A 24,900-nucleotide genomic window follows, 5' to 3' on the forward strand; every position below is an offset into this window, starting at 1 on the left:
GAGTTAAACTGGACAGCCTCTGAAAGCTGGTGGAGGAAACTCTGTTTCAGTTGTTTAAAATAATCTATCAAAAGGAATTCACCAATATTTCAAACAGGAAGATGTGTCTCTTTCTTTATTATAATTGTGAAATCAAAATTACTCTATTAAATTCAACTATCATCTCCTCAAGGGCTATTGAGGATGGTTAAATAGATTTGGCAATCAAAGCAAACCTTTTCATGTGAAATCATAGCAGCAGAATCAATAATGAGGGGGTACAACTTCATTTATATGTAGATAGTGCCTTGAAGCATCTTTTTGTCTGCTTCTGCCTGCTCAATTCTGTTCCGAAAACCTTTTTATTGAAAGCAGAAATCATGTCAGTCTCAGTAAAAAAGCAAAACAGTTTCTCTATGCCTAGACTAATATTGTAGCCATGCTGCTATTGATTCCATGGAGTATTTAAAGCGTACAATACTCAGATAGATCATTTTGTGTTGAGAGACAAAAGGAGTAAGTGGAATAAGAAACAGGAACAGGAGTAGGCCATACAGCCCCTTGAGACTCCTCCACCATTCAATTTGTTCACGTGATCTGAGATTCCTTACATTCACTTTGTTGTGTTTTCCCTAAAACCCTTGATTCTGTCTTACCTCAGCCTTAAGTATACACAAGACCCTCACAGCTCTCTGTGCTAAGGAGTTCCAAAGACCCACAACCCTCTGAGGGAAGAAATTCCTCCTCATTTCAATCATAAATTGGCACTTCTTTATTCTGAGGCCACGCCCTCCAGTCCAGATTCTCCCATGAGGAGAAACATCTCTCAGCATTTACCCTGTAAAGCTCCTGAAGAATACTGTACATTTCAATGAGATTACCTCTCTTTCTTGTAAAGTCTGCCACTGGACTCCAAATCTGAACTCAATTTTTGTCTCCAGAGATGCTGCCAGCCCTGCTGAGCTTCTCCAGCAATTTCCAGTCTTGATTCGAGTAAGAGGGAAGAGAGAAGCTGACTGGCCTCCTCCTGTTACAATGACCATTGCTGATAAACATTTGCATCACATTCTTCACCCTGCTACTTTAGCAGAGCTGGCAATCAATTTAAATTAAACAATTGCTATTAAAGTTTAGGGTCAAGGAATGTTGCATTCAACATTCTGCTCCTAATACTAACAATACACTTTCTCGGCTCAGTCACAGAATGAGAAGGATAGAATTCTTTAATAAGAATCTTTCTATGTTGGTTTTATTGATTCAGACAAAAAATGAACGTGAAGCTATGGAATTTCTCACAAAGTACTCCACTGTAGTAACTATTTTGTAGCAATCCCATGTGGTTTTTAATCAGTGATTGTTTCATTCCCGGCTGGATAAGGTAGACAAATTTACGGTCGGCAGGGCATTTAAGATTTTATCTATGCCAACAGACAAGGAGATATCTGCTGACAATACAACCTTGCCATTTTAGAGTTGAGTTAAATATTCACTCGCTATTTCTTTTAAAACTACTGAGCTGTTTCAGCTTCATACTTAACTGCACTGTGGTGATTGCGTTAATTCCATCAGCTCGCCAGGTACTGTATTTCTCAGGTTACCTATTCTGTTTATTTCTCTCAATTCTTGTCGTAGTGTTGTATCATTTCCGTTATTAGGAAGAAGGCAATTTCCAAATGTTCAAATTTCCCATAACTTTCTTCTCGACTTTTGAAAATTTCAAAAACTGAATCTGAAAAGTTTCAGCTGAATCCTCTCTAAAGAACTAAGGTAATCGTAAAAACTGAAAGAACTGTTTACACGGTAAATCAGGATCAAAAATAAAGTCGCTGGACCTGCTAAGCTTTTACAACAACTTTGTTTTTGTAAGATAATTGTGGATTTTAACGGCCTGTGTAATTTCCCTGAGGTGTGGCTCCCATCATCCTCAATTAAAATTACAGTAAAATTGCAGGAGGAAACTCGGGGAAATCCCAGGTAATGACAAATTACTATGGGCCCTGGATTGAGATTTGTTTATTTTGCAGTTGATGGTTAGTCATTTTTACTTACAATTTACAAATAATCTTTTACGTTAATCCACAGTTTTGCTGAAAAGATTCTATTTTTTTCCAGTTAACGTTTAGGAACAGTTGCGAAGAAGAGTCATTGGACTTGAAATGTTGACTCTTTCTCTATCCACGGATGCTGTCAGACCTGCTGAGTTTCTCCAGCGTTCTGTGTTTGATTTATCAAACAGCTACGAGGACTAAATTTTGGGGTGCTTTGTGCTAGGGTACAGTTACATGACTTCAGCGGCCGTCCCATGTTGAAAGTTCCAAGATGAGCTTTTAGCTGTGATTATTGTACAAAGTTAATAGTTGAATGACTGACTTCTGCATTGTTAACAATTATGTCAAACCTCTCCTGTATCCATCACTGTTGAGCGTGGCCCAGAACATCCACTTTCTAGTCTGGAGTCCCTGGAACGCGAGTTGTTTGTTTTATTTCCCAGCCTGGGACAATGAAGCAAATGCAGTTCCCTCCCTGTTGTTGCAACTAAGATACATTCACTCTGGAAACAAAATATCACGAATTAAACAGATTCAGGTCAGTATGAAAGTAACAGTGCATTTTCATGTTTGTTATACCTAGGGTTAGATATTTTGTTACGTAGATTTTCTCTTGACAATTAGAAAGAAGCCCAGAAAAAAGTAAATCTCTTAATTATCACAATTCTGAGTACATTTTAAAAGTATATCATTGGCATTACATAAGCAAGAACTCACTATTTAGCAACTACCTAGTTGTAATTTTAAACAGTACATGCAATTTTCTACAAACCAAAATATTTCATCTGTGCAGTTTCAAATTGCCAAATGTAAGAAACAAATGATTTTAGTATTTGTTTTCACTCATACATAGAATGTGGACCGAACCAGCATTTATTGCCCATTACTAGCTGCCCTTGAGAAGGTGGTGATGAGCTGCTCTCTGGAACTGCTGCAGCCCATGTTCTTATGTAAACCCACAATGCTGTTTGGGGCGGAATTCCAGGATTTTGTCTCAGTGTTGCTGAAAGAATGGTGACATATTCCAAGACAGGATGGTAAGTGGCTTGGAGGGGAACCTGCCACGTGGACCTGAATCATTACTGATAGGCAGTAGCAGTCACCAGCCTTTGGTTCCTTCCAGGAATCTCCAAGAGACATTTGCAAGACCTTGCAGTTCGCCATAAGAAAGGTAACTGATGGTTTGTTTGCCAGCACAGGCAATTATGTCAACTTTGCCACTAAGAATGAATGGGCACTTGGTTCTGTAGCTCCAGGTGGCTTCTGATAAGATGGCACCGACCATTATAGCCTGCATGCACAAGACATCTGGAGAATATCCTGAGTAAACTGCAAGAGTTTCCACACCATCAATATGCAACAGATCTGTTGCCACAGTACGTAGTTCTTTGAGATGCAAGATTCCGAGGCAGCTGTGGTATTTCTGAGGCATTCCATCCCTGTCTGGACACCTCTGGTCACACATGAACAAATCAACCATGGCACAATTTAAGCTAAATAGCAACAAGATGCATCACTGAGCACATCACTGGCCTATGGAATGTATGTTTCAAGTGCCTGGCGAAATCTGTAGGTGCCCTTTTAATACACACCGGTCAGAGTTTCCAGAGTAGTCCTGGTGTGATGCACCCTTCACCACATTGCACTTAAGTTTGAACAGCATTTTTTCAAATGCTTCTAAGGAGCCAAAAGCAAGCAGCAGCTCCTGGAATTCCCAATACATTCTCTTTATTACTCGGTTTCTGGGCAGCATGGTGACTCAGTGGTTAGCACTGCTGCCTCACAGTGCCAGGGACCTGGGTTCAATTCCACTGTCAGTGACTGTGTGGAGTTTGCGCATTCTCCCCAAGTCTGCATGGGTTTTGTCCTTCAGTCCAAAGATGTGCAGGTGAATTGGCCATGTTAAATTGGCCATAGAGTTCCAGGATGTTTGGGTTAGACACAGGGAAATGTGTGGGTAGGTGAATGAGGCAGGGTGGGATGCTCCTCAGAGGGGTAGTGCGTACTTGTTGGGCCAAGTGGCCTGTTTTCATATTGTAGGGATTCTATGAGTTGTTTGTCCACAAGGTAAAGGAAAGTCTTTCTCTGTTGAGTGATAGTGTATTTGAGCAGGGTATGCTGGGCTGAGCCGGCATCCAAACTAATTTGCACTACTTAAAGTTAGCCTGAAGGGGGAGACCAAGTTGAAAACATTATAGTTGTGAGTTTGACCTGAGAACATTGAAAGAATGGGATATAATGGACACCAAGCAGTACAACTGCATTTGTGGTCATAGTTAAGAAAATGGAAAAGAAGGGAGATATCAACTAGTTACAGAGAGGCATTTAACCCTTCAGATAAACTTTCAGCAGCCTTTGAGAAATCTTTGGCATTTGTACAATTTTGGTACAATTTCACTCATGGACCTGAATTCAGTGCTTCAAGTTCAATGATCCCACACAAGTGGTTAAGATAAGTGAACATATAGGTCTTCAAATATCATATCCCATAGTTCCATACTGCATTCACACACTGCCCAACTCACCCAAAAGCTTGAACACACATTCCCCAGAACACTAGAGCCTGGATTTCTGAATTACTCATCGGATGAAATTACAACAATGCCACCACCAGTGCCACAACTTCCCAAATATCCCTGCAGCGCCTCTGGTGGGCTTGTCCAAGCAGTGAGAAAATATCTCCAGGATGATGATTGAGAAGCCTGCGATGCTGATTTGGTGAGTATGATCAGAGCAGGCGGTTGATTTACTGGTCTGTGGGCCAGCTCTCCCAATTTTGGTACCAGTACCCGGGTGGTTAGGCTGAATTTTTAGGGCTTTGTCTTGTCTGAATCTGTGCTTGGGAAAGTACTAAGTAGCCCATTTTGTTTTAATCTTGCTGTGCCTTTTTGAAGAAGTTGATACAATTGAATGCCCTTAATAGACCATTTCCGAGGGTCAGCTGTATCACTGTGTTTTGTGAATTTCAAACAATAAGCTTCTGAATCAAAGTCAAGAATTCCACCCAGTGAGCCCTCTCCAATATTTGGGCTTTTGTATCTTTTCCATCTCTGTATATCTTTATTATCTAAAATGATTTTTAATGTTATGATTGCCAAAATTGATTTCACATTTTTTTTTGCCTGTGTAAAAGTAGGCATTCTATATTTCCAAAATATTTCACATTGATAAAGTAGGAAGTAGAAGCTACTTTCAGAAGTTGACTTGAAATGAATGCTTTGATTTTGTGATAGTAAGAACTGTAGATGCTGGAGTCAGAGATAGCACAGTTGGGAGCTGGGAAAGAACAGCAGGCCAGGCAGCATCAGAGGAGCAGGAAAGTCGATGTTTTGGGTCGGGACCCTTCAATTCATACTATCTCCGAATAGGTGGAACAGTGATAGGTGAGTGCAAGTGGGGAGTGGTGGGGATTAGTCAGTGAGGTCGAGGAGCAGATAGGTGGGAGAGAAGATGGACAGGTTGTGTCAGGTCAAGGAGGCAGGGATGAAAGGGAGGGTCATTCATGGGATGAGGCCGGGGGTGGGGACATCTTGAAACTGGTAAAATCCGTATTTAGGCCATTGGGCTGTTGGCTCCCAAGGCGGAATGTGAGGTGCTGTTCCTCCAGTATCCAGGTGGAGTCATTGTGACACTGGAGGAGGCCCAGGATGGACATGATGTCCAGGGAGTGGGAGGGAGAGTTGAAGTGGTTCGCGACTGGGAGGTGTTGTCATTTGTTGTGAACCGAATGTAAATGCTCCACAAAGCGGTCTCCAAGCCTCCGCTTGGTCTCCCCGATGTAGATTAGGCCACATCAGGAGCAACGGGCGCAATAGACCACATTGACAGATGTGCAGGTGAACCTCTGCTGATGTGAAAGGTTTGTTTGATACCAGTTTCACAGTCTCCCCACTCCTGGCCACATCTCACGACCAACCCTACCTTTCAACCCCGCCTCCTTGACCTGACACAACCTGTTCATCTTCTCCAACTAGCCCCACCCCACCCTACCTGCATTCACCTATCACCATCCTACCTACCTCCCCAGGCCCCACCCCTCCTCCCTATTTATTTCTGAGCTCCCTTCCACCTTCTCCATTCTCCTGACTTGAAATGTAAACTTCCCTGCTCCTCTGATGTTGCCTGACCTGCTGTGTTCCTCCAGCTCCACACTGTGTTACAGCTGCTTTGATCTGTAGCATCTCAAGGTACCAGAAGTCCCCAGCTTAGTAAGTATATGTCACCTATAGGTGCCAATGTTTGAAGAACATTTGTAGGGACAAAGTTTGGAGCTATCGTCTCAGTGCCATGAGTTGTGGCTCTATATTCTGTATCCGCATTGTACAGATTATACCTACTGGAAGCACTGGATCCACCACATAGGATCGATGACCTAAAGCTAGATGTGTAGGGCAGGGAAGAAGACCCTTCAAACTTTCTCAGTTCTACACTCTGGCCTTGCTTTTTAACCTCAACTCATGATGCACAATGCTAATGCTGCATTAGGTATTGTCAGTTTTAAAGTAATAAAGGATCACATTTTGATGGTAGCAGGAGATTGAAAGGTTATGTATCACAATCTTGTGACAATTGTGATCCATTTTTCAGGTTTGGCTTCAGAACGTTGTTGATAGCTCTCCTGGGAAGAATCTTGAATGTTTTTTATGTCACAGGAGCTTCTCAAATACAAGATTGATTATACTCTTCTGAACAGCAAAGAATGCCCATGAAGACATAATCAAATATTTGCTGAAAGGACATAGTTGAAAGATTCACCACAGGATCAGCATAATGAATCCCTGGACTGAATATTCCTTTATTTCTCGTCTGACCATTAAGAGAGAAGTAATTCAGACATTTTAATATTTTCTGCAGGAAATGGCTTGCGTTAAGGTCGAGTGTGTCGTGAGGGATAAGTACAGAATTGGAGAGGCCCCAGTTTGGGAAGAAAAACACAGTTCTCTTCTCTATGTGGATATCACTGGTCAGAAGGTGTGCAGATGGAATGCAGTCACAAAACAAGTGAAGGAAGTACATGTTGGTAAGCAAAAGTTAGGTCTTCATTAGGCTAGTTCTATTCCAAGCCTTACATAGGAACTGCTTCCTCCCTTTGTTAAAATATGCAAAATCTTTCCATCATCAGAAGACAACTATCTGTTACTCCCAATATTTGCACTGCAAATTTCCCTGTAGCATTTCTGTATAAAATCACCATAATGGTGAACAAATGCTGAATTAAGAACCACTTTATGCCTTCGAACTATCCAAGTTACATAGAATATAGAAAAGTACAGCACAGTACAGGCCCTTTGGCCACGAGGTTGTGCCGTGGAATAATCCTAATCCAAAAATAAAGTAACCTAACCTACATTCCCCTCAATTCACTGCTGTCCATGTGCATGTCCAGCAGTCGCTTAAATGTCACTAATGACTCCGCTTCCACGACTCCCACTGGTAAATTATTCCATGCGCTCACAACTCTCTGGGTGAAGAACCTCCCTCTGACGTCTCCTCTATACCTTCCTCCTAACACCTTAAAACTATGACCCTTGTGGCAGTCTATCCTGCCCTGGGGAAAAGTCTCTGGCTATCGACTCTATCCATGCCTCTCATTACCTTGTACACCTCGATCAGGTCACCTTTCTTCCTCCTTCTCTCCAGAGAGAAAAGTCTGAGCTCAGTCAACCTCTCCTTGTAAAACAAGCCCTCCAGTCCAGGCAGCATCCTGGTAAACCTCCTTTGCACCGTCTCCAATGCCTTCACATCTTTCCTATAATAGGGCGGCCAGAACTGGACACAATATTCCAAGTGTGGTCTCACCAGGGTTTTGTAGAGCTGCAGCATAACCTCGTGGCTCTTAAACTCGATCCCCCTGTTAATGAAAGCCAAAACACCATATGCTTTCTTAACAACCTTATCCACCTGGGTGGCAACTTTGAGGGAGCTATGCACTTGAACACCAAGATCCCGCTTTTCCTCCACACTGCCGAGAATCCTGCCTTTAATCCTATATTCAGCATTTAAGTTCGACCTTCCAAAATGCATCACTTCGCATTTATCCAGGTTGAACTCCGTCTGCCATTTCTCAGCCCAGCTCTGCATTCTGTCAATGTCTCGCTGAAGCCTGCAATAGCCCTCGATACAATCAATGGCACCTCCAACCTTTGTGTCATCTGCAAACATACTAACCCACCCCTCAATCTCCTCATCCAAGTCATTTATAAAAACTACAAAGAGCAGAGGCCCAAGAACAGAGCCCTGCGGGACACCACTCAGCACTGACCTCCAGGCAGAATACTTACCATCTACAACTGCTCCCTGCCTTCTGTCAGCCAACCAATTCTGAATCCAGACAGTCAAATCACCCTGTATCCCAAACCTCCTGACTTTATGAATGAGCCTGCCGTGGGGAACCTTATCAAATGCCTTGCTGAAGTCCATGTACACCACATCCACTGCTCAACCCTCATCAACCTGTCTCGTGACTTCCTCAAAGAACTCGATAAGATTTGTAAGTTCTTACAATTTGTTTCGCATCCTGTCAGGATTGGAAGAAAGCCTTGCATGTCTCAGAAATGTCCCATAGCACGTCACATAAATGCTTTTGGCCTGTAGTCCCCTATCGGTATGTAATTAAATGTTGCAGTCCTTTTGTGCACAGAGCAAGATCCTACAAACAGCAATGAGATGAATGCTAAATAGTAGGGGAGTGGGGGCATTTGGAAATGTTGACTTGGCCAACATTTCTTCTTCAAAATAGTGGAATAACTTCTTATTATCCACATAAACAAGCGAGGGGGATTTAGAATCAGGTCAATTGCCAAAAAAGTACAGCAATTTCTCTGTGAGTACTGCACTTGGATGTGCTATAGGAGTTCAGCCATTACCTTGCTGAGAATAGAGATTATTATTTCTAGCCAAGTCTAGCCAAACTGCTTGGTATGTTTTCATCTCAGAAGGAGACCGTTCCTCCCACTGTGTCTGCACCGGAATGAGCAATTCACTGTGCCATTCCACCACCTTCTCCTTAGAACCCTGCACGTTCTTCCTTTTCACGTAACACTCTAAAAGGTATAGTCACTGTAGTTCCACATCTCATTAAAGAGAGAGAGGACCAGTGGTGGTTTAAGCTGTGGGCCATCACGTCTCAGGCAAGGGGGCGAGGCTGTGAAAGTGGGACCTTCATCATAACCTCAGCCAATGTGGGTGTTGAATCTCTACTGTTGTTACTGTACATTACACACCAGCTGAGCAGCCCACTGACCTAACAAACCGGTCTAATTCTCCCTGGAAGGCCTGAATTAGCCTACTTCCACAACAGCCTCAGGCAACACATTCCAGATCCTTTACCGTCATGATGTGAGAAAGTCACTCTTCTTGTCTTTTTTTATCAAATACCTCAAATTTGTGTCTCTCATTCTTGACCTTTCCATTGGTATGAACATTTTCTCCCTATGTACTTAGTCTGGACCCTTCATGATTTTGAATAGGTCTATCAAATCTCTTCTCAAACTTTTACTTTCTAAGGTAAACAATCCCATCTTCTCCAATCTATCTTCATAACTAAACTAACTCAATTTATATAATTCAATACAATCCTCTTCTCACCACTAACTGCTGGTATATATAAGTACTTAATCTCAAACACATTCTTCTAATCAAACATGCGTCAAATGAAAAATTATCCTGGTTAAAGAACAAAAAAATGTCAAATAGGGAAGTTACCAAGGGAAAACTGGTGACAGTTGAGTTCAATTAAGTTTTCAAATTATTTTTGGTCATCATCTTTTTCCTTAATGATGAAATTGGGGCATGAAAAGTTGCAGTTGTTACAATAGAGTCCGAGAGTCATACAGCACGGAGACAGGCCCTTTGGCCCAAACTAGTCCATGCCAACCAAAATGCCCATCCATGCTAATCCCATTTCCCTGCACTTTGCCCATATCCTTCTCAACCTTTCCTATCCATGTATTTGCCCAAATGCCTTTTAAATGTTGGTAATGTATCTGCCTCAACTACTTCTGCTGCCAGCTCATTCCATATGCGTACCACTCTCTGAGTTTAAAAAAAAATTGCCCCTCAGGCTCCCATGTATTCTTTCCCCTCTTCCCTAAACTGATGCCCTCTGGTCCTCAATTCCCCAGCCCTGGGAAAAAGACTGAGTGCATTCACCCTATCCATTCCTCTCATGATCTTATATACTTCTGTAAGATCTCCCCTCAACCTCCTATGCTCTAAGGAAAATAGTCCTAGCTTGTTCAATATCTTCCTTTAAATCAGTCCCTTGCATCCTGGCAGCATCCTTGTAAATTTCTTCTGCATTCTTTCGAGTTTAACAACACCCTTCCTATTGCAAGGTGATCAAACCTGAACACAATGCCCCAAGTGCGGCCTCACCAACATCCCGTACAACTGGAGCATAACTTCCCAACTTCTATACTAAATGCCCTGACTGAGGAAGGTCAGTGTGCCAAAAGCCGCCTTCACTGCCCTGACTACTTGGCACTCCACTTTCAGAGAACCATGCCCCTGAACTCCAAGGTTCCTCTGTTCCACTACACTCCTTAAGGCCCTACCATTCACCATAAAACTCCTAGCTCTCTGATGAAGGGTCTAGCCCTGAAACGTCAGCTTTTGTGCTCCTGGGATGCTGCTGGGCCTGCTATTTTCATCCAGCCTCACATTTTATTATCTTGGATTCTCCAGCATCTGCAGTTCCCATTATCACCTCACACATTTGCCATTTCTCGGTCTACTTTCCCCACTGATCAAGATCCTGCTGCAATTTCTGAACGCCTATTTTAGTGTAATCTGCAAATTTACTAATCATGCCTAGTACATTCTCATCTAAGTCATTGATATAGATAACAAACAACAATGGACCCAGCATTGACCCCTGAAGCACACTACTAATCCAGTCCAAAAAGCATCCTTCCACTATTGCTTCCTACCATCAAGCCAACTGTGTATCTAGTTTGCCCGTTCTCCCTGTGTTCCATGCAATCTAACATTCCAGAGCAGCCTATCATGTGGAACATTACCAAAGGCCTTACTGAAATCTATATAGACTATGTCCACGGCTCTGCCCTCATCAACTTTCCTGGTCACTTCATCAAAGAATTTTAACAAATTTGTGGGGCATGATCTCCCACACAATAAGCCAAGCTGACTATTCCTAATCAACCCTGTCTTTACAAATGCATGTATATTTTATCCCTCAGAATCTTGTCAAATAACTTACCTACCACATTTTTTAAGCTTACTGGTCTATAATTCCCAAGATTTTCTTTGCAGCCCCTCTTGAATAAGGGCACAACATTCGCTACCCTCTGGCCTTCCAGGACCTCACCCATGGCTAACAATGATGCAAATATATCAGCCAGGGCCCCTGCAATTTCTTCCTTCACATCTTGTAGGGTTCTTGGACATATCTGGTCGGGATCTGGACATCTATCTAACTTCATACATTCTAATATGCACAACAACTCTTCTACTGCGATATGGACAGTACTCAAGATATTGCCACTAAATTTCCCAAATTTTGAAATCTTCATGCCTTTCTCCATGGTAAAAACAAGAAATATTCATTGAGGACCTTGCATATCTCCTATGGTTCCACACATACATTTTCTCTTTGGTCCTTGAGGCATCCTATTCTCTCTCTAGTTATTCTTTTACACTTAATATACTTAAAAAATCTCTTTGAATTCACCCTAATCTTCTCAGCCAAAGCTATCTTGAGCCCCCTTTTCGCCCTCCTGATGTCCTTCTTCAGTAAACTCCTGTATCCCCTATTTACCTCCAGGCATTCCCTTGATCGCAGCTCCTGCGCCTGAGCCATACCTCTTTCTTTTTCTGGTCAAAGCCTCAATGTTTCTTGTCATCCAGAGTTCCCTACTCCTTCCAGCCTTGCCCTTCACCCGTAGGAACATTTCGACCTTGAATTCTAGCTATCACACTTTTAAAGACCTTTCCTTTGCTAGCAGTCCCTTTGCCTGCAAACAAACTACTCCAATTAATCCACGCAAGTTCCTGTCTAATTCCATCAAAATTTGCCTACAAGAAAGTGAATTTCTTACTTGTATTTTGACACTTGTGCGTTTGAGTCTGTCTCTGTGTTTTCCAATGGAGGTCTGCCAAAGAAGCTGGTGTATATGTATGTGAATCATGATAATGAAGCCAATTATAGCTTCTTCTCAAAAACATCAAAGTTTTAGCCTCGACCATTTTATGTGGCAGAAAATTTCACAGGCTTACCACATTCTGGGTGAAAAAAATTCTCCTCCTCTCAGTCCTAAGTGGTCTGTCCCATATCCTTAGACAGTGACCCATGGACTACCACAAAAACATAGAATCTCTACAGTGTGGAAGCATGATATCCAGTCCATTGAGTCTGCACTGACCCTCCTGAAGAGCATCCGACCAGCCCCTACCCTGAGCCTGTAACCCTGCATCTCCCGTGGCCAATCCACCCAGCCTTATATTTAGACTGTGGGAGGAAACTGGAACACCCAAAGGAAACCCAGGCAGTCAGTGGGAGAATGTGCAAACTCCAAACAGACTCCTGAGTAATCAAACACATGCTGTGAGGCAGCAGTGCTAACTGCTGAGCTAATGTGCTGCCAACTGTGCCAGTCATTGAAACATTCTTACCCCATCCAGACCTGTTAAGATTTTATAGATATTCCCTCATTCTTATAAACCAGTGAATATGAACCTAATGGATCCATTCTGTTTTCAAACATCAGTCCTGGCTTCCCAGGAAACTAGTCTGGTAAATCTTTCTGGCACTCCATATTTAGAACATACTTCCTCGGCTAAAGAGAGTAAAATTGCACACAGAACTCCAAGTGTGATCTCACCAAGGCTTTGTACAATTGCAGCTGAACATCTCTGCTCCTGTACTTGAACACTTTTGCTACGAAGGCCAAAATATCATCTATCTTCTTCATCTCCTGCTGGACCTATATACTGACTTTCAGCTGCTAGTATTCAAGAGGTCCCAGATCTCATTACAATTCTCTCTTTCCCAATCTATTGCTATTCAAATAAACATCTGCCTTCCTCTATTTGCTACCTCACCTTTATCTACTTTATGCTTTTAACTGCTGTGCATGGAAGAATGTTTCCTCTTGTGGGAGAATCCAGAACTGTGGTCATAGTTTAAAAATAAGGGGGCACCATTTAAAGCAGAATTCCATGCTGTTTATCTCTATGACTCTATGAAAATGTTGCTTTCTCTCGGAGGATTGAGAGTCTTTGGAATTCCCTTCCTCAAAAGATGCAGGATCTTTAAATATTTTCAAGGTGATGGTAGATAGTTTTTTGATTATCAAGCGTTGAACCCCAGTTACTGGGGAGTTGCAGGAATGTAGAATTGAAGTTAAAATCAGGTCAGCTGTGATCTTATTGAATGGTTGAACAGGCTTGAAAGGCCAAGTACCTACTGTTATTCTTGTTTGTATAATCACAGAATGAGGCTGTTTGACTCTTTGAGTGCATGTTATACATTTTGACAGTGTGAATGTTGTTACGTTAATTATATAGAGGTAATACTTTTACACAGGTGACTTTCTCAACGATTAACAAAAAAAACCAAAGGATAAGTATTCATGTTTTAAGAATTTTATTGTGACAAGCTAAAACCATCACAGACCAAACATTACTCAATCAGAAATTAATACACTGAACTTAAAAAAATGCTTCTGCATTAACTAACTAATGCAACTGAGTTATGTGATATTTCTCTTTCACCGTATTTTTGGAAGAAGTCAAGCATTACAAGAACCAGTCCAAAGTTACTCCAAACTCTCTCAAAGGCTCACTTTCAGTGCCTTTTGAAAATTGTTCCATTCAACCCAAATCATTTAGATCTGACTTTCACCAGCAAGGCTCACCTCAATGACACTTCTTCCTCAAATCTCCAAAAGTCTCATTGATTCTATCCCTTTCCTTTAAAACAGGAAATGAATTCTCATGAAACATCTTACTTGTTTGTAAAGGTAGAACAGCCCTTTTCTGTTTCTCTCCACAGCAATAGCTGATTTGTCTGTCTATTTTTCCTTTTTTCTCAAAAAGATGCCCCTTTTTTCCTGAGTTACCTTGAAAAGGTGTGAAACTGGTCATGTGATTTCAAGAAGCTTTTATGTGAGTCTGTCCCTTCATGGCAGGCAGATCACATGGGCTGGTCTGTGAGTAGTGTTATTTAGTAAAATGTCACCACCCACATTTTCAGTATATTCTGTTTCACCTTAACTTAAAGAAGAATTAAAAATGTAAGCATTTTGTAAAGCGCAGCTACATAGCACTGGAACTCAATCTGTGTAGAGAACTGTCAACCTGCTGCAAGGGTTCTTCAATCAAAATGTAATGGAGTTAAACAAATTTATCTTACAACTGGCAGTCACCTGGTCAGTCACAGAGTCTATGATGACTTACTGTTTCCATCATTGATAATACTCCATCCAGTATTGACTGATCTTATTGAGAGTACCAACAAAGCTCTGAACACTGGCTGAATGCCCCCATTCCTCAGGGAAGGGGAATACTCAGTTAGGCTTTGTATTCCTGGTACTATTCATCTGAGACCTCCTAGCAGGTTTGTGATATTTTCCTTACCAAATAGTTAAACGAGCAACTGCAATTCACAAAGTAAATAGCATGTAATGAATGGCTGCTGGTCCACAGATTGGTGGGCAGCTGACCCACGGAAGAGGAAGCAGATGAAATGTTTCAGGTTAATGAATTATACACATCTGTCACCCTACAGATGCCCCTGTTGGATCTGCAGTCCCTCGAAGGTCAGGGGGTTATGTTCTGGCCATTGGAAAAAGCTTTGCCTTCCTAGACTGGGAAAAGCAAACAATTACTGAAATTGCTTCAGTTGACCCAGATAAAGTAAATAACCGATTTAATGATGGCAAAGTGGACCCTGCTGGACGTTTCTTTGCAGGTTTGTCACAATTTCTTTTGCACTTTTAGATTCTCGTCCACTTGTAGAGCTGAGCAGAAAGTGGACTGAAGCATTTTTCCATTGTGTTGATCTGTCTACTTAAAGTCTATCTTAAATGAAGTATTTTCAACCTAAAAAGGCATTAGGTTGAGGGAGGGGTGCAGAAGGAAGCTTCTTTTTGAAGAACAAGCTAGAGGGGCTGAAGTCACACTCCTTATATTTGTACATTAGAACAAAAGAAGCATTGAAGGATTCAAAACATTGGACACCTGAACACCTGGAAGAGATTTATTTAAAAAACCAGCCTTGTTGACAATGCTGAAAATGATTGCACATTGCAAATTACCTTTGGGAACTCTTGAACAGTTGCAATGTGTGTGGTGTAGGTACTGTCATAATGCCATGATGTAGGGAGTTCTACGATATTGACTCACTGTTAATAAAGAAACACTGATATACTTGCAAATCAGAATAATACGTGGCTTGGAGGGGAGCTCTGCTGAAGGGCCTAGGCCCGAAGTGTCAGCTTTTGTGCTCCTGAGATGCTGCTTGGCCTGCTGTATTCATCCAGCCCTACACTTTGTTATGTTACATTACATAAAAGGTTTTGCCTTGCACTCGCAGGTTATTTATAAGGAATCCGGTGTAAAGGAGAAGAAAATCTCATACTGTATGAGATGAAAGTTCATATTGGTTGACGAGTGGACTCTGTTTGGACAATGTAGACAAAAGCCATTCCCTAGGTCATTCCTCAGGGCAATGCCTTGACTGATCAGTCTCAACCTTCTGGATTTCAATTTAAATAAAGCTTGGCAGTTAACTGTTTGTCATTATCTAACTGGTGCATTCTCTAAGATAATGTCTCTACTAATCAAAGTTTACTTGCCAGACAATCAGCACTGTCTTCTCATATATTGCAATATGTTAATGTATCTTAAGTTTTAAATCTATTTTTGAGCTGGCAGTTACTTTCTTGCTACATTATGATAGTTAGACAAGAGAGGATTAATGAATGTGACAGACAATATAGTGGCTTTTCAATAATCCTAACTTACATTATTCTTAGTTCACACTCCTGATGAATGTGACTTTCCAATTGGAAGTATGTGCTTGTGGAATCAATTCTATAGTGTCAATAAAATCTTTGGATACTGTTGACACTTCCATATGGGTTAAAAACCGGGTTTTAGTGCATTTGGAAATCTGCAATGGTGAATGTTTACACCGCTAATGCTGATTTCTGTTACAGGGACCATGGCAATGGAGACTCGGCCAGCTGAGGTAGAAAGGCACCAGGGATCAGTGTACTCTCTGCAAGCAGATCACTCTGTGGTTAAGCATTTTGATCAAGTGGACATTTCAAATGGTCTGGATTGGTCCCCAGATCACACAGTTTTCTATTATATTGACAGTTTATCATTCGCTATTGATGCATTTGACTATGACCTGCAGTCAGGAAAGATCTGTGAGTATATCTTAAAATGAACACACTCACATGTTGGATTGGGCCATTCTATGTTGATGAGTTTTTTTTTCTTTAGAAAAACATTTTTTCCTTCTCCATGATAGGCTGTAAATGATACTTGGTTGAAAGGAGAAAAGGGATAAAACAGAATCTTTTCTGTGAGATAGTATGCATGTGAGAAAGATACAAAGTTAACTTTTCCTTTGGGCTGTCCCTCCAAGTCTAAAGGTGCTAATATCCGATTGTCTCTTGGTGCCTCATTGGCAGAAACTGAATAGGAAACTCAACAAGGTAGGAAGTTGAAGCCTGTCAAACTCAGGCCGCATGTTAGGACTCCAAGACCCTGCCTATGTTAAGCTTTTTTGTCTACATTAATTGTTTTAGTCCTCACTTTCTGCTCACCGTAAGGAGGTTTTAAATAAATAACAGGTCAACAATTTTATACTTAACTATACTACTATTCTGCCGTGTTACTTTCCATTGCATCAGACAATGTATGACAGATACTTTAATGCCTAGCAAAACATAATAGTGATGCCTGTACAAAATCCTGCATATCCACTGGCAGGAGAGATGTTTCAATATCGGTGTTCTCTGAGATCAATGCCCCCCAGCACCAAGACACATTCAGTTGCCTGGACCACACCATTCACATATTTCACACGAGGCAAGCTCTCCATTCCCGTCATTGTCACAGCAGCCAGTTACCGGGAGGGCTGAGCAAAGACTTCAAGGATATCTTCAAAGCCTGCATGAAAAATGCAACTTCCTCCACTGACTAGTGGGAATGTCGTGCCCAGGGTCGCTCACACGGGAGAAAAAGCAGCTGCCAAGGTATTTGAGCATCTCGGGGAGGCCCAGGTGGAGGTCAAGTGCAAATAGCAGACGTACATGAAAAGCTGAGCATCCCACCCCACTCATTCACCTGTGGCAGGAGGTGTGGATCTCCTCTTTGACCATTCAGTTACTTCCGGACCCACATCCCCGGAGCAGAACAAAGTCATCCTCAATCCTGTGGGACTTCCTCAGAAAATGAGGAATCGTTTCAGCTGGGATTTATTGCAGTATGGAGGGTGAGCTGTGTTTTTAGTGGTACTCTCCCTTGATCAAACATGAAAGCAAAATTCTGTTACTTTCTTCTCCAGTATTTCTTAGAGATGTTAAGCATTCTTTGACAGTAATTGCAGAAAGAACAAGCTCTTCTACCACACTGTCCCTCAACTCACATCAACTAAAATGAATGCTATGTTTAGATTAGATTAGATTCCTTACAGTGTGGAAACAGGCCCTTTGGCCCAACAAGTCCACACCGCTCCTTGGAGCATCCCACCCAGACCCAACCCCATCTCCCTATAACCCACACACCCCTGAACATTACAGGCAATTTAGCATGGCCGATCCACCTAACCTGCACATCTTTGGACTGTGGGAGGAAACCAGAGCACCTGGAGGAAACCCACACAGACACGGGGAGAATGAGCAAACTCCACACAGGCTGTTACCCGAGGCTGGAATCGAACCCGGGTCCCTGGAGCTGTGAGAGGCTGCAGTGCTAACCACTGAGCAACTGTGTATTGATATGAAAATTGTGATTGAGGCATTCTCATGCAAATAGAATGCAAATTAGTTGATACAGTTACATCAAGTCGATACCACAAATATTTTAATCTTATTAAGTCGTAGCATCATTATGACCAATTTTCAGGCAAAGTTCTCTAAAAGGTCTTCCCTTCTTTATTCACCCACTGCCCCAGTTAGTCAAAAGGATTCCTTGTAGATATCTTTGTCCCAGATAAAACAAATTTAGGTTTTAATGGGAGCTAATTTAACCAGATATTGTTGAGTGAGTTTATTAGTTACGAAAAGTGAAAAAAAAATAATATTGCAACACACGTGAACACAAAAAAAGTCAGAAGTTAAAAGGAAAATTGTCTGAGTTATACATGATGAATGGATACCAGAAGCATTGAAATTGGTAGTTAAACAGTCCATTTCGAGAATCTTGACTTTGAAGATTGACTGAAATTCTTTTGCCCAAGTTCTTTTCAACAGTGGCTTCCTCGCAAAAGTCAGGGAGAGAGACAATATATTTTTCCTTCTTTGCAATGTATGGGTGTTTAATGCTTTTTCTTAAAGCTGTGATCTTCACAGCACACACTAGGACGCCAGGCCATTAGCACACACATGTCAGTGTTAAAGTTTGGTTTTTTTGTACTTCCCTGGAATGGTAAAACATGAAGAAATGACTGCAAGAGACGGCTGCATCCTGCAAAGGGTTTAGGTATCAGCCTATCATTACCTCCTTTTTAGTTTTGTTTGTTTGAAGTTTCCCAGACTTTGTACACATGTGATATTCCAGAATTTTCTTCAGACCAACTACGAAATTTCATTCGTAGTCAGCTTTTGGCTGTACCTCCTTTTTCCACAAAATACGTTGCAGTGTATGATCCAGAGTTATGATCCATGATAAAGACAACATGCATAAGTATTTGACATAAATACTCAAAATATTCGCAACCTTGGAACCCCTACAGCAAAGAGGTAACTTTGTCATATGGAATGTTTTATTTCAGATTCCAATTACCAAAAGGAAGAAGTATGCTTTTCCAATTTGTATATTTTTAACATGTGTCTTAATTGACTGTGTAGCAAATCGAAGACTTGTGTACAGGCTTGAAAAGGAGGAGGCTATTCCTGATGGGCAGTGCATAGATGCAGAGGGAAAACTTTGGGTTGCCTGCTACAATGGTGGAAGAGTCCTTCGTATTGATCCTGAAACTGGTAAATCAATCAAAATGTAAACAGTGGTATTTGATATTGTGTTTGTCATTACTTTCTCACCTCCATTACTAGTACCAAATTTAGTTTAGATCTACTTCAAAACTGGTTTATTGCTACCTTTGTATCCCTTAATCTTCCACATGACATCTTTTAGCCTGATGCAGACCATTATTAACATTGAAACTGATTCACTTCTAAACCATCTTTAAACCACAAGTTGACATCCAGTATTTCTGTTCCATCTTCCCACAAGGGAGCACATGCTGGAAGCATGACAGAGATCAGTACTCACCACATGGGTTATCATGTGTTCTAACCCAAGATCTCTGACTCTGTGGCACTCTTTCATATTCCTGCTGGACAAAGCAAATCCATAATTACGACAATAGCATTTTGCAGCTCATCAAACATTCTGAAGCAACAATGGTCACAATGTAACAACAGAGAACGAGGCCATTCAGTCCATCAAGGCAATGTTGATTTTCTGTAGCTCAATCAGATAGACCCACTTCCTGATTTACAGTTACGGCCCAACAAGTTTATTTCTGAAAATAGTTGCATTTTGTCAAAGTTTTTTGCTTTGCACTCTTCAGGACATTTCACAAGAATATCAATTCTCAATGAATACCAACATTCTTGCTGTATGAGGGCACAGTCCTAATTAGTTTGCAAGCAGACTTTGATTGGAGAATTCAACCATTAATGCAGATTGACAGTTAACAGCCAGGTATTGTTTAAATGTTAAACCAGGCAGGTAGGCTCAAACTTGTCAGGGCATTGCATTGAGAAATGAACTTTTGAATGGCTGTCACCCATGTTGTTGATTTGAAACATGTGCAGTGTTATATGTTCTTTCTGTTGGCAAAGATTAGAGCCCTGTGTAGTAATATCGGGTATGCCATACTGTGAGCTTAACTGACAACACTAAATTGGTAGTCAGCATAATTTTTCAAACAATGGAATGTTGGATTGTTAACCAACCAGTACTTTCTTCTCATGCAGTATAAATGTTCGTTTACCCTTTGAATTGGTATTCTTGCAAAATGTCCTGATGTTTAAAAAAAAGTAAAGGCCTGCTCTCTCGTTAGACTAAGACAACTGGTGGTTGTTTAAAAGCTGAGGGTTATCACATCTCAGGTGAAGGGAGAGGTTGAGAAACAGTCTTTCATGAGAATGAGATAACAAGGTGTAGAGCTGGATGAACACAGCAGCATCAAAGGAGCAGGAAGGCTGACATTTCAGGCCTAGACCCTTCTTTGGAAGCCTTTCATGATAACCTGAGTGTGGTATGTGAATTGAACCCATGCTGTTGGCATCACACTGCTTTACAAGCCAGCCATCTCAGTTAACCCTAGCAGCACCCATCATCTTCCCTCATAGCTCTTCATCAAAACCTGAAAGCTGTATTGCTTAAGCCTTCTAACATAGCTAATGGGAATAGCTTTTTGTTTTCTACTTTATGTAAACCTGTCATAATCCTGTTATCATCTTTGGCAGCCACTTGCTAATGAGTCTGATTGTTCACCTTGGGAATTCCATGTCACTGATCATGGGTTCTGTGTGGCTGATGATCCTAATCCTACTGCTGCATCCCCAACCACACATTTGGCAGGAAGTGGGATGGTTCCTTGGCCTTAGATCATTGACATTCCTTTCTTGGGTTCCTTTTCTGTACTTTTTGTTTTATTCATTCACAGGATGCTAGGCCAGCATTTACTGCCCATCCCTAATTGCCCAGAGGGCAGTTAAGAGTCAACAACATTGCTGTGGGTCTGGAGTCACATGTAGGCCAGACCAGGTAAGGATGGCAGTTTCCTTCCCTGAAGGGCATTAATGAACCAGATGGGTTTTTCCTGAAAATTGGCAATGGATTCATGGTCATCATTAGATTCTTAACTCCAGATATGTTATTGAATTCAAATTCCACCATTTGCCCTGGCAGGATTCAAATGATGTCGGGTTCTTTGGATTAACAGTCCAGTGATAATACCACTAGGTGATTGCCTCCCCATTCCTCTTCATTGGGTGTACTTGAAGAATTGTGTCCTTTCATAAAGGAGTTTCCTTCAAGTTGGTTTCTTCTGAATGAGGGTCTCCACTGTATATACAGCTATGTTGCATTTCTTGAGGGAAACCTTCAGGTATTCTTTGAAACTTCCTTTGTCCTCCTCTTGTTCGAGTGCCTTCCTTGAGCTGGGTGAAGAAGACCTTCATAATCTTGTAGACCTTTATCAGATCTCCCTTTAACCCTATTTACTCCAAGGACAGCAGCCACTCTGACTTAATTTTGCAGCTAAATGCCCTCATTCCTGCAATAATTTTAGTTGATAATGGTCAAAAAAATTAATTCCTTGTTTGAGCTTGCTTTTGGAAGTTTGCACTTAGAATGTCTGTTCTTCTGATCTCCCAACATACATTTGAGATGGCATAAAATTCTAAAAATGACTCTTTATACCACTTCTCCAGTGGATATATGGAAAATCCAATGGGAATCCCCATCTCCGTCCTGACTAGATTTAAAATCAGTAAATCCAATGCCAACAGACCCTAAGCCTGCAGACTGAATCAATATGAATTCTTATTTTAGTCACTTGAAGTCTGAAGTTAAGTAAAATAATCACAGATCAGACTGATTCTTTCAGGTAAACGAATCCAGGCAGTGAAGCTGCCTGTTGACAAGACTACATCGTGTTGCTTTGGGGGAAAAGATTACTCTGAACTTTATGTAACGTCAGCTGCAGATGCAATGGACGAGGAGTGGATTAGAAGACAGCCAGAAGCAGGTAGCATTTTTAAGGTAGGTAGATAGAATGGTACAGTTGCTGACAATAAAGTATTTCAGATGTGTTTTTCAGTTTGCTAACTTTTTCACCTTGGCATTTCCTGATGGGGCACATGAAATAAGCAGACTACTGGTCATGATCCTAAACTGAGACCACAGTCAATTAACTTAGAATGTTGTGTCAGAACCAACAGTGCAAATGGAATGTATAATAAATAAATTGATAGATATTTATTAAATATGGTGTGGGGTTCCCCCAGGTGCTACGGTTTCCATGCACAGTCCAACGATGTGCTGGCTAGATGGATTGTCCATGTTAAATTGACCATAGTGTCTGGGGATGTGCAGGCTAGGTGGTTTAGTCATGGGAGATGCAGAGTTACAGTGATAGGCTGGGAGGGTGAGTCTGTGCAGGAAGCTTTTCAGAGGATCGGCGTGGACCTGATAGGCCGAATGACCTGCTTCTATACTGTCAGGATTTTATGATTCAATGCTGTCCATTTCCATTATTCTAATGTTTTCTGATCAAGGTTGCTTGACTGAATTATTCTGAGGAAGGGCCACCTGACCCGAAATGTTGACTCTGTTCTTTTCCCTTCACAGATGCTGCCAGAGCTGCTGAGCTTTTCCAACAACTTTGCTTTTGTTCCCAATTCACAGCATCTGCAGTTCTTTCAGTTTTTACATTGTCTCTCTAGTTTATTACCAGTCTGCAATATCAGGAATGTTGCTATCTAACTGATTTTTTTTGATGTCCAAGAGTTTGCTGGTCTGTAATAAGATGGCAACAGTGCAATCACATCAGTGATAAATCATCATTACACCCAACCCTCTGGGAAATTTACTCCAAACTGATTGGTAGAACCGAGTCAAGTAACCATTTAAACAAGTAAAATTATAGGGAAACATCCAAAAGATTTAGGCTTAGGAGTTCTTTTAGGGCACTGATGCATAACATGCAGTATTAGATTTGTCCCCATGTACACAAAGTTTAATATTTTATTTTATCAGCTGTGTTGAAACAAAATATTACATCATTCAAATATTCGTGACAGTCATCTTAATATGCAAACCGTTCTTTGAAGAAATTGATTATTTTTTAAATCAAGGTTCCACAGAGTCACTTTATTTTAATGGTTGGTCAGGTTAAAACTGTACAATGGCATCTGGGTAAGTCAGGGTGCTGGTGAGGTCGCAACCGGTAACTTTGAGATTGTGAACTCTGACCAAGTTGGACTCCACTTCTAACAAGTCTATCAACGAGGATCGCAACAATTTTCAATTCTCAAAATGGGTCACGGGGTAATGTATTTGGGAAACGCTGTAATGTTACGTAATGTCAATTTTAAGCTCGTGTCTGCCGCAATACACTCACTGTAGATTCCAGGTCTTGCCATGGAATTTGAGTACATCTGTGTTCTTTCAGAAATAATACTGAGCTTGCATTCTTTCCTGTTTCAGATTACTGGGCTTGGAGTGAAAGGAATTCCACCATATTCATATGCTGGATAAAACACACCCAAAGATCTAAAGCCTGTAATCCTTGCAATTATGATGATCATCCACCTTAGAAATCTTCAAAAACAAGCTTTACTAATTTGCAATGTAGCATTCTATAGATGTGCTGATGATTTTCAAATTTCTTTTGCTCCATATGAAGCTTTTATTGAAACTTTTTCCACATTCCAGCCATGGTTTATAATTTACTGAGAATATAGTGAAAACATTAAGGATGGTCACCTTGATATATAGTAATAAATCTTCTATTAAAATTTTTAAATGATTCCTTTAAGACTCTGCTGTTCCTTTTCTTTTTGTCATGTTTGTGCGAATATAATGTTAAGTGTCAGTTTGCCTCAATAGTAGCACAGCTCACCATGGGGTCATGCCCCACAGTTAGATTTGTCTACCTCATCGAGACTAATGCTCCAATTCAGCATCGATGAGGGGTTAATCTGAAGCCTTGTCTGCCAACTCAGGATGTCTCATGTTTAAAAAAAAGGAAGGATTTTTCCCTGTCCTGGGCGACATACATTCCTCAACCAGCATCTAGACTGATTGTCCTCCTGAGATGCTGCTTGGCCTGCTGTGTTCATCCAGCTTCACACTTCATTATCTAGACTGAATAAAGCTGAGTTATCTCAATTGATTACCATCTTGCCTACAAGAACAATTAGGGATGGTAATAAACACTGGTCTAGCCAACAACACACACATCCTGTGAACCAATTAAAAAAAGATGTGAAAGTCATTCAAGAATTTTATTTTGGGGTCTTTGCGGCAATTGAGACATCCATTCATATCGGGGATGATGATTTGTGGTTGGGGTGTTGGTCATTTCTGGATTCCACATCACAAATCCAGGTATGTTGGTCAAGTATCAGAACCCTCCTCTCCGCATTTCTGATCTTGTCCAAAGAAAGGATAAAACCAGTACTGTTTGAACCAACTCTACTGCTGGAGTTACCAGAAGGCTGTCCTTTTTTTCTCATTAACTCATTGGTCATTGGTGTCGCTCGCTTGTCGGCATTTATTATCCATTCCTATTTGCCTTTGAGAAGGTGGTGGTGAGCTGTCTTCTTGAACTGCTGCAGTCCTCGTGCTGTAGGTAGACCCAGAATGCCCTTAGGGAGGGAATTCCAGGATTTTGACCCAGCGATACCGAAAGAACAGTGATATATTTCCAAGTCAGGATGATAAGTGGCTTGGAGAGGAACTTGCAGGTGGCGGTGTTCCCATGTATCTGCTGCCCTCGTCCTTCTAGATAGTAGTGATTGTGGGTTTGGAAGGTGCTGTCTAAGGAACCTAATTACATTCTGTTAATGGTCAGTTAATTTTGGGTTTTTTCGTCCAGGTTTATTCCCTTAGTCTTCTTCCCTCCTGAGACACACTCAAGGCATTGGGGCCACTTACC

General features: G+C 41.3%; 1 protein-coding gene across 5 annotated transcripts; it reads left to right on the plus strand.

Annotated features, from left to right (window-relative positions):
- Positions 1-1,423: 1,423 nt before the first annotated feature.
- LOC125453566 (regucalcin-like) lies at positions 1,424-23,772 on the plus strand. Of its 5 annotated transcripts, none has more exons than XM_048533331.1 (7): positions 1,424-1,556; positions 6,882-7,047; positions 14,776-14,958; positions 16,208-16,423; positions 19,073-19,204; positions 21,847-22,001; positions 23,448-23,772. In XM_048533331.1, exons 2-7 carry the CDS (start codon positions 6,885-6,887, stop codon positions 23,496-23,498), a joined length of 900 nt encoding a protein of 299 aa, XP_048389288.1. In that variant the 5' UTR covers positions 1,424-1,556; positions 6,882-6,884; the 3' UTR covers positions 23,499-23,772. The 5 variants fall into 5 exon arrangements, with proteins under 5 accessions (XP_048389288.1, XP_048389287.1, XP_048389286.1 ...); XM_048533330.2 differs by lacking the exon at positions 1,424-1,556 and adding an exon at positions 1,566-1,746; XM_048533328.2 differs by lacking the exon at positions 1,424-1,556 and adding an exon at positions 2,305-2,565.
- The last annotated feature ends 1,128 nt before the right edge of the window (positions 23,773-24,900 follow it).

This window comes from Stegostoma tigrinum, chromosome 6 (genome assembly GCF_030684315.1).
Source record: "Stegostoma tigrinum isolate sSteTig4 chromosome 6, sSteTig4.hap1, whole genome shotgun sequence".
Lineage (NCBI taxonomy): Eukaryota > Metazoa > Chordata > Chondrichthyes > Orectolobiformes > Stegostomatidae > Stegostoma > Stegostoma tigrinum.